The 12,263-nt window shown below is 42.4% G+C and overlaps 1 protein-coding gene across 1 annotated transcript in view; it reads left to right on the top strand.

Annotated features, from left to right (window-relative positions):
• The window catches only part of smchd1 (structural maintenance of chromosomes flexible hinge domain containing 1), a 268,185-nt gene that overhangs the window by 156,049 nt on the left and 99,873 nt on the right, over positions 1–12,263 (top strand). The window contains exon 32 of the mRNA XM_068031705.1: positions 2,782–2,939. Within this exon, the coding sequence (XP_067887806.1) occupies positions 2,782–2,939 (158 nt within the window). The remainder of the gene's footprint in view (positions 1–2,781; positions 2,940–12,263) is intronic.

Genomic DNA, 12,263 nt, shown 5'->3' with positions numbered 1-12,263 from the left:
CTCTGTTCACCAGTACTTCCATTGATGAATGCTGACAAGCCCTTAATCCTAAGAAATTTCAGGGACAGTGTCGGTTATGAAATTAGAAAAGATTTGAAAGTTTGGGGAAAGAAATTTGTGGGTGTTAGCTATTATTTAGAATTTACTCATCCTACTGTTGGTTAACATTAGTCTGGATTCAGGAGTAACATGCACTCTGTTCCAGAATGTTCTGAGTTGAAATGCCAGTCTAGAGACTTAAGCACATATTTTCGGCTGACACTTAATGCAGCACATGCTCCATACTGTACTTAAGTTAGGGGGTATGGGAACAGAAATTTGTAAAGGGGCATTGATAGATTAAGTGAGTGGACAGATAGAGTTCAATATGGAGATGTTTGTTATCCACTTTGGACCCAAGAAAGACCAGTGTATTTTCTAAATGTTAAGCCAGGAGCTGTGGAGAACAGAGAGATTTAGGGGTCCATGTATAGAAATCTCTCCAAACTAGTTGACAGTGAATTGTTTTCCCTTGACTATAGAAATCAAGGGGTGATCGAACCGAGGTGTTAAAGATGATTAAAGAATTTGGCAGGAATGGAAAGAAACTAGTTCCTCCGGAGTCCTCAGGGGTGGTGTCAAGAAGCACTTCTTACACAAGGCAGTGGAAATCTGGAACACTCTTCCAAAATGTTCAGGCTAGATCAATTGAAACGTTTTTTTTATTTAAGGGTATTAAGGGAGATAAGATCCATGTGGTTAATTGGCATTGGAACACATCAGTTATGATCTATCTAATTGAATGGCAAGAATACTTGAGGGCTGAATGGTCTAGTCCTGTTTCTGTTTGCATCACCATGTAAATATAATTGCTATAAATAGTTAACAAACAAATCTTCCAAGTATTTGTAACCTTTTAGCGAGAGTTGAACAAAAAATGTGGATACTTGGAAGATTTTCTAACCCTACTTAGCTTTTTTTTAATGTAAATATTGTTGCGACCTCAGTAGAGACCGTGATTAAAGGGCGGCACAGTGGTTAGCACTGCAGCTTCACAGCTCCAGCAACCCGGGTTCGATTCTGGGTACTGCCTGTGCGGAGTTTGCAAGTTCCCCCTGTGACCTCGTGGGTTTTCGCCGGGTGCTCCGGTTTCCTCCCACAGCCAGACTTGCAGGTTGATAGGTAAATTGGCCATTATAAATTGCCCCTAGTATAGGTAGGTGGTAGGGGAAGTGAGGGAAGGTGGGGATGTGGCAGGAATATGGGATTAATGTAGGATTAGTATAAATGGGTGGTTGATGGTCGGCACAGACTCGGGCCGAAGGGCCTGTTTCAGTGCTGTATCTAAATAAAAATAAAATTAATTACATGACAAGATTTTATGTTTTAAATCTTATAACAACTAAACTAAAAGTCAACATTAACTAAACAGTACTTGGTAGGCAGCTAATACACTAAATTACACAGAAAGGTATTTCCCATGAACTTATTAACACAAGTAGAGGTATTGTCACTGGACTAGTAACCTAGAAAACCAGGGTATTCCCCTGGGGACATGGGTTCAAATCCCACCATGGATTTTTAAAAATCTGGACTTAAAAAGCTGGTCTATTGATGGCCATGAAACCATTGTTGATTGTTGCAAAAACCCATCTGGCTCACTAATGTCCATTTAGAGAAGGAAATCTGCTGTCCTTAACTGGTCTGGCCTACATGTGACTCCAGACCAACAGCAATGTGGTTGATTCTTCAAATGCCCTCTGAAATGGCCGAGCAAACCACTCAGTTGTACTTAATTGCTAAAAAGTCGGTAAGGAATGAAACCAGACGGACCACCTGGCGTCGACCTAGGGTATGTCCTGTCCACCGCACAAGTGGTGGCACAGTCGGGGTGGAGTTGCCCTGGAAATCCTCAACATCGACTCCAAACCCCATGGGATCAGATCAGACATAGGCAAGGAAACCTCCTGCTGCTTACCACCTACCGACTCCCCCCTCCCCAGCTGATGCATCAGTACTCTTCCATGTTTTTTTTTAGAGATACAGCACTGAAACAGGCCCTTCGGCCCACAGAGTCTGTGCCAACCATCAACCACCCATTTATACTGAACACCACTTGGAAGAAGCACTGAGGGTGGCAAGTGTGCAGAATGTACAGTGGGTGGGGGACATCAATGTCCATTACCAAGAGTGACTCAGTAACACCACGACTGACCAAGCTGGCCTAATCCTAAAGGGCATAGCTGCAAGACTGGGTCTGCGGCAATGGCCTGGGAGCAGGTTATTTGCTCTGACAGTGCATCTAATCAGCACATGAATTTGGAGACAAAGGGAAGGAGGGAACAGCTATGTCGAATGTCTGGTTAGAAGGGACCAATGATGATGCTTAATTAGTGTCACACTGATACTCCAGGCTTGCATCAATATTCAAGTAGCAGATTATCCTGTCGATAATGAGAATCACAGTCAGATTAATGTGGTATGGCTAAAATTTATAAAAGTGCAAATGATCTTTCATGCTTGTTAAATTTGAGTTATGTACAAGTGTAATGTATTACTGTTATTTCCAGTATTTTTTTTAAATCTGGGTTTTAGTTGTCAGTAATTAAAAAGGATAGCATGTGCAACTTGAGACTCCTATGCTCATAAATAGCTGTTAAATTACCTAATTCTGATTTAAGTCTTTATATAGCTTTTGATTTTGGAAATAAAATTTCTTTCATTTAGTTGGTCTGAAGAATAGGTGATATCTATCATATGTTGAAAGGGCTGCACTGTATGGGTATGCGTTTTGTATTTCAGAGGAGAATACACATTGCAAGCTAAAGCCATCATTAATAAGAGTACACTGGATGGTCCGGTGATCAGATTGAATGTAGTACCAGACCCCAACAAACCTATCAGCTTGCATGTAGACTACGACAAAAATGCAACTTTTGTTGCTGGTGGATTTTTAACAGGTATGCATGATTTATTTATTTGTAATAGATATTGATAGCCTTGTTTGGTCATCGGACCTTAGGATAAGTGCCAGTATTTGCTAGAATATTTTTGGGGAGTCTGTAAATGTTACCTCTAGAATTCTATTTTCTCTATTATCAATTCTTATTTTTTATTGTACACTGATTTTGTATGTGATAGCTGAGCGATTTGTTAGAATAATCTTCTGATTAGTTTCATCTGCCATTAATGCTTATAGGCACAATATTTACCTTTTTACATAGTGCATAGATTAGGAGTGTTTTAGTCTATTTAACTCATTTTTAATATTTCTAGTTTGATGTTGCCGGCTGTTATCTTTCCAGTTCACAGTGCAGTACAGAGTGTTTTTCAATCTAGCTTGTGTGTAACAATCCTTGCCTCAGTTTGTTTACCTCCATTTCTTATTGTGAGAGTATGTTGAACTTTTTCCTCTGACATTAGTTTCTGCCTTTACTGTATAGTTCAGTTCATTTATCAGCTTTCCAGCTATATTTAGTTTGCCTGTATTCCTATAAAAGTATAGCGCACTATCGGCTTGAACACTGTCCTGGCCCGTATATCTTTGTTACTACTTAATTTGATTGGTTAAAGCATACAGGATGTCAATGCTATAATACTCTTTTAATTGAGGGTGAAAGTACAATAACACTATGGAAGTTTGGAACATGCACATTACTTTTTCAATCATTCATAAGAACAATATTATCTGTGCTCTAAACTTAAGCTTCTGAAGTGCAGCTTCATAATATGAATGTATAAACAGTGACAAATGGGGAAAGACCTTTTGGTCCATCCAACCTGCCCACACTATTGCGATACTTTTTCTATCACAATACATAAACTCCCCACCCCACCTGAAACCATGTGAGCTCTTGGGAGAGGTGAAAACATTTTTAAAACCCAGGTCAATTCGGGGCAAAAAATCTGGGAGATTCCTCTGTGACCCAGCCAGATGATTGAAACTAGCCCAGGCGATCACTCTGACCCTGAATTCCTTTAAGAACCTACCTTTTGTATGAGGTAATGTTGGCCCCAACCATTTAAACAACTAACAGGACTTTAATTATCCGAATATAGATTTGACTGGGACTTTAATTATCTGAATATAGACTGGACTAATAGTAGTGTAAAAGATCGAGAGGGACAAGAGTTCCTGCCTCAACTGGAGTCCAGATCTGGACGCTGCATTTAAGGAAAGATGTGAAGACGTTGGAGAGAGTGCAAAGAAGATTCATGAGAATGGTTCCGGGGTGAGGAACTTCATTTACAAAGATAGATTGGAGAAAGTTCGATAGACTCTGGAAAGGTTCCTGCAGACTGGAAAGTAACAAATGTAACCCCACTATTTAAGAGAGGAGGGAAAGAGAAAATGGGAAACTGCAGACCTGTTAGTATGACGTCAGTAGCAGGAAACATGTTCAAATCTATTCACTTAGAATATAATATGATTGGGCAGAGTCAACATGGATTTATGAAAGGGAAATAATGTTTGACAAACCTGTTGGAGTTTTTTGAGGATGTTTACTTGTGGCATAGATAAAGGAGAACAGTGGATGCGGTGCATTTGGATTTTCAGAAGGCTTTTGATAAGGTCCTGCACAGGAGGTTAGTAAACAAAATAAGAGCACATGGGATTGGGGGTAATATACTGGTATGGGTTGAGAATTGGTTAACAGACAGAAAACAGAGTAGGAATAAACAGATCATTCTCAGGATGGCACGCTATTACTAGTGGGGTACTGCAAGGATCAGTGCTGGGGTCACAGCTGTTCACAATCTACATAAATGATTTGGATGTAATATTTAAATGTAATATTTACAAATTTGCTGGTGAGACAAAACTAGGTGGGAATGTAAGTTGTGAGGAGGATGTAAGGGGGCTTGGCCAGGCTAAATGAATGGGCTAGAACATGGCAGATGGAATATAATGTGAATAAGTGTGAAGTTATCTACTTTGGTAGAAAAAAACAGAGAGACCATTTCTTAAATGGTGAGGGGTTCAGAAGTGTTGATGTCCAAAGGGACCTAGATGTACTTGTTCATGAGTCACTAAAAGCTAGCATGCAGGTGCGGCAAGCAATTAGGAAGGCAAAATGGTGTGTTCACCTTCATCGCAAGGAAATTTGAGTACAGGAGTAAAAATGTCTTGCTGCAATTGTACAGAGCCTTGTTGAGACCGCACCTGGAGTATTGTGCGCAATTTTGGTCTCCTTATCTAAGGAAGGATATACTTGCCATAGAGGGAGTGCAATGGAGGTTCACCAGACTAATCCCTTAGGATTGAAGGCCTGTATTCTCCAGAGTTTCAGAGAATGAGAGGTGATCTCATTGAAACTTAGAAAATTCTTACAGGGCATGACAGGGTGAATGTTGATAGGATGCTTTATTTGGCTGGTGAGTCTAGAACCAGGGGGCATTGTTTCAGAATAAAGGGTGTAGGCCATTTAAGACTGAAATGAGGAATTTCTTCACTCAGAGGGTGCTGAATCTCTACCCTAGAGGGCTGTGGAAGCTCAATCATTGAGCATGTTTAAGACAGAAATAGGTTGATTGCTGGATACTAATGACATCAAGGGATATGGGGAAAGTACTGGAAAGTGACTTTAAGGTAGTTGATCGACCATGATCTAATTGAATGGCGAAGCAGACTCAATAGGCTGAATGGCCTACTCCTGTTCCTATGTTCCTAAGTTTGGACTGTTTTGCTTGGAGAGGCGAAAGCTGAGAGGAGATTTGATGGAGGTATTTAAAATCATGGGTCTGGACAGAGTAGATGGGAAAAAAATGTTCCCACTCGTGAAAGGATCAAGAACAAGAGGACACAGATTTAAGGTAATTGGTAAAGGAAGCAATGGTGACATGAGGAAAACTGTTTTCACACAGCAAATGGTTAGGATCTGGAATGCAGGTTCAAACAAGGCATTGAAAAGGGAATTAGAGATCTGAAAAGGAAGAATCTGTAGGGTTATGGGGAGAAGGTGGGGGAGTGGCACTAAGTGATGAACTGGTGCAGATAAGATGTGCTGAATGGTTGCCTCCTGTGCTCTAACAATTCTGAGATTGTAAGGAGGAGGAGACTTTATGAACATCCCCATCCTCAATAATGGCAGAGCCCAATACATGAGTGAAAAGACAATGCTGAAGCATTTGCAGCCATCTTTACCTAGAAATGTCTGAGTGGATGATAAATAATAAGCATAATGAGAGAGGAAGTGTTTGAGGGTCTGACATCCCTGAAAGTGGATAAATCACCAGGACTGGATGGATTGCATCCCAGGTTGTTAAAGGAAGCCAGGGAGGAAATAGCGGATGTGCTGAGGATCATCATCAAATCCTCACTAGGTACAGGTGAGGTGTCAGATAATTGGAGGTCTGTGAACGTTGTACCATTGTTTAAAAAGGGTGCAAGGGATAAGCCAGCTAATTATAGGCTAGTTAGTCTGACCTCGGTGGTGGGTAAATTGTTAGAATCTATTCTGAGGGACAGGGTAAACTGTCACTTAGAAAGGCATGGATTAATCAGGGATAGTCAGCATGGATTTGTTAGGGGAAGGTCATGTTTTACTAACTTGATTTGAGTTTTTTGAGACAGTGACGAGGAGGATTGATGAGGGTAGTGCAGTGGATGTGGTTTACATGGATTTTAGTAAGGCATTTGACCAGGTCCCGCATGGCAGACTGGTCAGTAAAATGAAAGCCCATGGCATACAGGGGAATGTGGCAGGTTGGATCCAGAATTGGCTCAGTGACAGGAGACAAAGGGTAGTAGTCGACGGATGTTTTGTGAATGGAAAATGGTTTCCAGTGGTGTTCCACAGGGCTCAATGTTGGGTCCCTTGCTGTTTGTGGTATGTATTAACGATTTGGACTTAAATGTGGGAGGCATGATTGGGGGATTTGCTGATGACACAAAAATTGGCCGTGTCGTTAATAGTGAGGAGGAAAGCCATGGACTCCAGAATCATATCAATGTTTGGTTGAGTGGGTGGAAGAGTGGCAAATGGAATTCAATCCAGAGAAGTGTGAAGTAATGCATTGGGGAGAGCAAACAAAGCGAGGGAATACACAAATAGGGTGATATTGAGAGGTGTAGAAGAAGTGAGAGACCTTGGAGTGCATGTCCACAGCTCCCTGAAGGTGGTAGGACAGATAGATAGAGTTGTGAAGAAGGCATATGGATTGCTTTCCTTTATTGGCCGAGGTATAGAATACAAAAACGGGTGTGATGCTGGAACTGTAGAGAGCGTTGTTTAGGCCACAGCTGGAGTATTGCGTGCAGTTCTGATAACCACATTACAGAAAGAACATAATTGCTCTGGAGAGAGTACAGAGGAGGTTTACAAGAATGTTGCCAAGGCTTGAAGGTTGCAGCTATGAGGAAAGATTGGATCGGCTAGGATTGTTTTCCCTGGAACTGAGGAGGCGAAGGGGTGACTTAATTGAGGTGTCCAAAATTGAGAAGCCTAGATAGAGTGGACAGGAAGGACCTGTTTCCCTTGGTGCGGAGGTCAGTTACCAAGGGGCACAGATTTAAAGTGATTGGTAGAAGGATAGAGGGGACATGAGGGGAAACTCTTCCACCCAGAGGGTGGTGGATGTCTGGAATTCGCTGACAGGAATGGTGGTGGAGGCAGAGACCCTCAATTTTTTTGGAAGGTACCTGGACGTGTACCTGAGGTGCTGTAACCTGCAGGGCTATGGACCAGGTGCTGGAAGGTGGGATTAATTTGGGCGGATAGTTTATTCGGTTGGTGCAGACACGATGGGCTGAATGGCCTCCTGTGCTGTACTTTTTCTATGGTTCTATCTCTGCCTCCTCCTGAAGTCGCTACCGACACAGAAGCCAGTCTTCAGCCAATTCAATTCACCCCACGTAATATGAAATGGCTGAGCGCATTGCATACAGCAAAGACTTGGGCCCGACAACATCTGGCGAAGACTTGTGCCTCAGAACTAGTTTCACCTCTAGCCAGGTTGTTCCAGTATAGCTCCAGGACTGACATCTACCTGACAGATTATAGACAGATTTTTGATCTACAAGGGAGTCGAGGGTTATGGGGGGCAGGCAAGAAAGTGTTGCTGAGGCCATAATCACATCAGCCATGATCTTATTCAATCGTGAAGCAGACTGGAGTGGCCGAGTGGCTTACTCTTGCTTCTGTTTCTTATGTTTCGACAAATTGGAAAATTGCCCTGGTATGTCCTGTCCACAAAAATCAGAACAAATCCAATCCGGCCAATTTTACCACCCCATCAGCCTACTGTCAGTCATCATCAAAATGTTGAAAGGTGTCATCAGCAGTACTGGCTCACCAATAACCTTCTCATTGATGCTCAGTTTGCTTCTGCCATGACCACTCAGCTCCAGACCTCATTACAGCCTTTCTCCAAACATGAACAAGAGCTGAATTTCAGAGCTGACGTGAAAGTGGCTGCCCTTGACATCAAGGCAAAATTTGGCAGAGTGTGGCATCAAGGAGCCTGAGTAAAATTGCAGTCACTGGAAATCAGAGAAAACTTTCCAGTGACTGGAGTCATACCTAGCACAAGGGAAGATGGTTGTGGTTCAAAGGCAAAATACTGCAGATGCAGAAAATCTGAAATAAAAACAAAAGGCTGGAAATATTCGGCCAGTCAGGCAGCATCTGTGGAGAGAGAAATAGAGTTGTTGTTTCAGGTTGATAACCTTTTCATCAGAACATGGTTCATAAAACGGTTGTGGTTGTTGGAAGCCAATCATCTCGGCCCCAGGACATCACTGCAGGAGATCCTCAGGGTAGTTCCTAGGCCCAACCATCTACAGCTGTTTCATCAGTAACCTTCCCTCCGTCATAAGGTTCCACAGTGGGGATGTTTGCTGAAAATACAGTTCCATTCACAAATCCTTAGATAATGAAGCAGTCCGTTTCAACATGTGGCAAGACCTGGACAACATTCAGGCTTGGATTAATAAGTGGCAAGTAACTTTTATGCCATACAAGTGCCAGGCAATGACTATCTCCAACGGGAAAGAGTGTAATCACCTTCCTTTGGCATTCAATGGTATTACTATTGTTTAATTCCATACCATCAACTTCCTGGCAGTCACCATTGACCAGCAACTTACCTGGACCAGCCATATTAATATTATGGCTACAAAACAGGTCAGAGGTTGGATATTCTGCGGCTGACTCCCCAAAGCCTTTCCGTCATCTACAAGCACAAGTCAGGAGTGTGATGGAATACTCTCCACTTGCCTGGATGTGTGCAGCTCCAGCAACACTGAAGAAACTTAACACCACCATTCAGGACAAAGCAGCCAGCTTGATTGGCACCCCATTGACCACTTAAATATTCACTCCCTCCACCACCACCTAACAATGGCTGCAGTGTACCATATATAAGCCGCACAGCAGCAACTTGCCAAGGCTCATTCAACAGCACTTCCCAAACCTGCGACTTCTACTACGGCAAAGGCAGCAGGCACATGGGAACACCTCCACCATCTGCAAACTCTCCTTCACGTCACACACTATCCTGACTTAAAAATATATCGCTGTTTCTTCAATGTCATAGGACCAAAATCCTGGAACTCCCTATCTAACAGCACGGTGGGCGTACCTACACCACACAGACTCTAGTGGTTCTAGTGGTTAGGGATGCGCAATAAATGGTGGCCTTGCAACATCTCATAAACAAATTGGAAACGAACAGTTTCAGCTCTTGAAGGAATTCAGCAAATCACCATCCACTGAGCAAGACAGCAGCCTGTTTGAGGCCCACTATTTCATGGGAAAAGAACCACCACCTGACTTCTAATCTGGATCTCATCTTCAACTTAAAATTGTGACCCCCTAGAACTCCCTAACCTACTTAATTGGAAGAAACTGTCAATTGGAAAGTGATCTAATCCCTCAATCTCTTAAAAGCTGAATGTATCAAACTTTTTCAGGTCAATGCCCATGTTCTTGAACCCTATATACACAAGTATTTCTTGTTTTCTGTGTTTAACAATGCAATTCAAGAGATTATTGTAGAAGCCTGGTTGCACTTTGTGTAATATCAAGGATCTGCATTCTGAATTGTGGTAATGTATGTGATTATTTTTTGACATGGTTGCCCTTTAAGCCAATTTTATTACTTCCTAAAGAACAGGCCAGCAAACAGCATTTTCCACCTATGAAAAGTATCAAATGCAAAGCAGTATTCTGAATTGCAGCTTGCAAGAACCTAAAACCAAGCATTTAAGTGCTAATTGAAATTTTATTAATTTTGATGCATAATTCAATATTGAATGTACTGCTAGTTGGTAAGTCTTGAACTCGATTAAATCAATGCTGTGTGTATAGGGAGACTACAATTAGATATGATTTCAAAGTGTGTCCCAGTAGCATAATTTCTGAGTGATGTGCCTCTTCAGGATTCCAAGCGTTCTCACCAGGTCATGATTGTAGCTGAGTGAGCTAATTTTATTCTGGGCAATTTTCAGGCTTTTCCACCTTAATTAACTTAAAACCAGAGAGGAGAGAGAGATTTTCTGTCTCAAAAATAAACTTGAGTCTCTTAGAGACAGGAGAAATTGTAATAGTAACAAGGAAAGGCAGCGACGTTAAACAAATAGTTCATATCTGTCTGCACAGTAGGAAACAAAAACCTTCTGGAAGTATGGGGAACCAAGAGAATAATGTGTAACTTAAAGAAATTATTATTAGTAAAGAAGTAGTACTGGTGAAATGAATGGAACTAAAAGCTGACAAATCTGTGACGTTCAGGCAGCTGCCAGGACTAAAGATGGCGCTGCTCAAATAATCTCACACAACCAAAGTAAACACATAGTAGCGTACAATGGCCGGAGAGAATGAGCGGACGGGGGGTGGGGGAGGACCACAGTGCACCCGCACCGCCGCCACCAAGGTCTTCGGCCGCTCTCCCACCCACTCTCCCTGCTTCCCCGCGTAACACGATGACATCATATGCGCATGCGCCAACCAGTCCTGGCAATCCGGAAAGCAGCGCATGCGCAGAGAGCAGGAGCCCGTTAGCGCATGTCCACAGCTTAGCACAGTCTGATGACGTCAGCAGCCGGCTACATTGTCAAGAATCACTTCGTTCAAGAAACCCCAGGTTGCCTTGCAGGTTAGTCATGTGACTAGCTCCATATTTGGAACAGTCTGTCCTGCGAGGTTTGTGGATTGTATTACCTTAGCAGTCTCTGGAATGCGCTTCCTTACACCTTCAGTATCTGGTGATCAAAATCCTTTTGAGCTAATTGGAGCAGGGAATAGTCCTTTGTCTCCACAAGCAGCATCTCTTAGTATGCAAATGTCCTTCCAGCCCAGTGTCTGGTGATCTTCAAATAAGTCATTTCTTCACTCCAGCAACAGTTTAAAATCAATGCTCATGGCAAAATTAATACGCCTAATATTGGGGGGAGGGGGGTGCGTGGTGGGGTCGGCTCGTCGTGTGATGCTAATGAGCCTCCGTACATAATATAACGGGGGCTCAGCGACGGGCGATCCACAAGGGCGGACCGCTAACTTCCAAGTGCGCTGCCACGATTTGCGGCACGCTTGTAAAATTCAGGCCTATGTCTATGATTCTATGATTCCTTGGATGAGAGGATTGTCATATGAGGTAACATTGAGTAGGCTAGGCCTATATTCTCTGGAATTTAAGAGAATGAAGGGTGATCTCATTGAAACATAGCATTCTTAAGGGGCTTGTCTGGGTAGATCCTGGGAGTATATTTCCCCTTCCAGGAGAATATGGAATACGGGTCACAGTTTCAGAATAAGGGTTTGGCCATTTACTGAGATGAGAAATTTCTTCACTCAAAGGATTATGAATCTTTGGAATTCTCTACCCCAGAGATATGTGGGTGCTCAGTTGTTGAGTATATTCAAGACAGAGCTGGATAATGTTTTGCATGTTAAGAGTATGAGGTACTGTGAGAAGGTGGAGTTAAGATACGATGATCTTGCTGAATTGTGAGAGGAGGCCTACTCCTCCTATATACTGTGTTCTTTTACAGTTGCCTACCTGCAGTCAGTGCACAATTTCCTGAACAGCTGGCAGGAAATTTGCTGTTATGCTTGGAAATAAAGATGATCATGAAAAACAAATGGAGAAGTGTCCACGTGGGCATAGCACATTGATTGCTTCATACTTTGCAAATTTGCTAGCTGTCACTGATTTACTTTTGGATTCAAAGTGTGCTGTACAGCAATTATCAGCAATTTTTCAGACTCTGCATTCTGACTACATTTTCCCAGGTTTCCAAGTACTTGCTGGATGCATTAAAAATTTATTTCATATTATCCATG

Source organism: Heterodontus francisci, chromosome 5 (genome assembly GCF_036365525.1).
Source record: "Heterodontus francisci isolate sHetFra1 chromosome 5, sHetFra1.hap1, whole genome shotgun sequence".
Lineage (NCBI taxonomy): Eukaryota > Metazoa > Chordata > Chondrichthyes > Heterodontiformes > Heterodontidae > Heterodontus > Heterodontus francisci.
The sequence above is the reverse complement of the archived record's forward strand: the minus strand, read 5'-3'. Positions and strand labels throughout refer to the sequence as shown.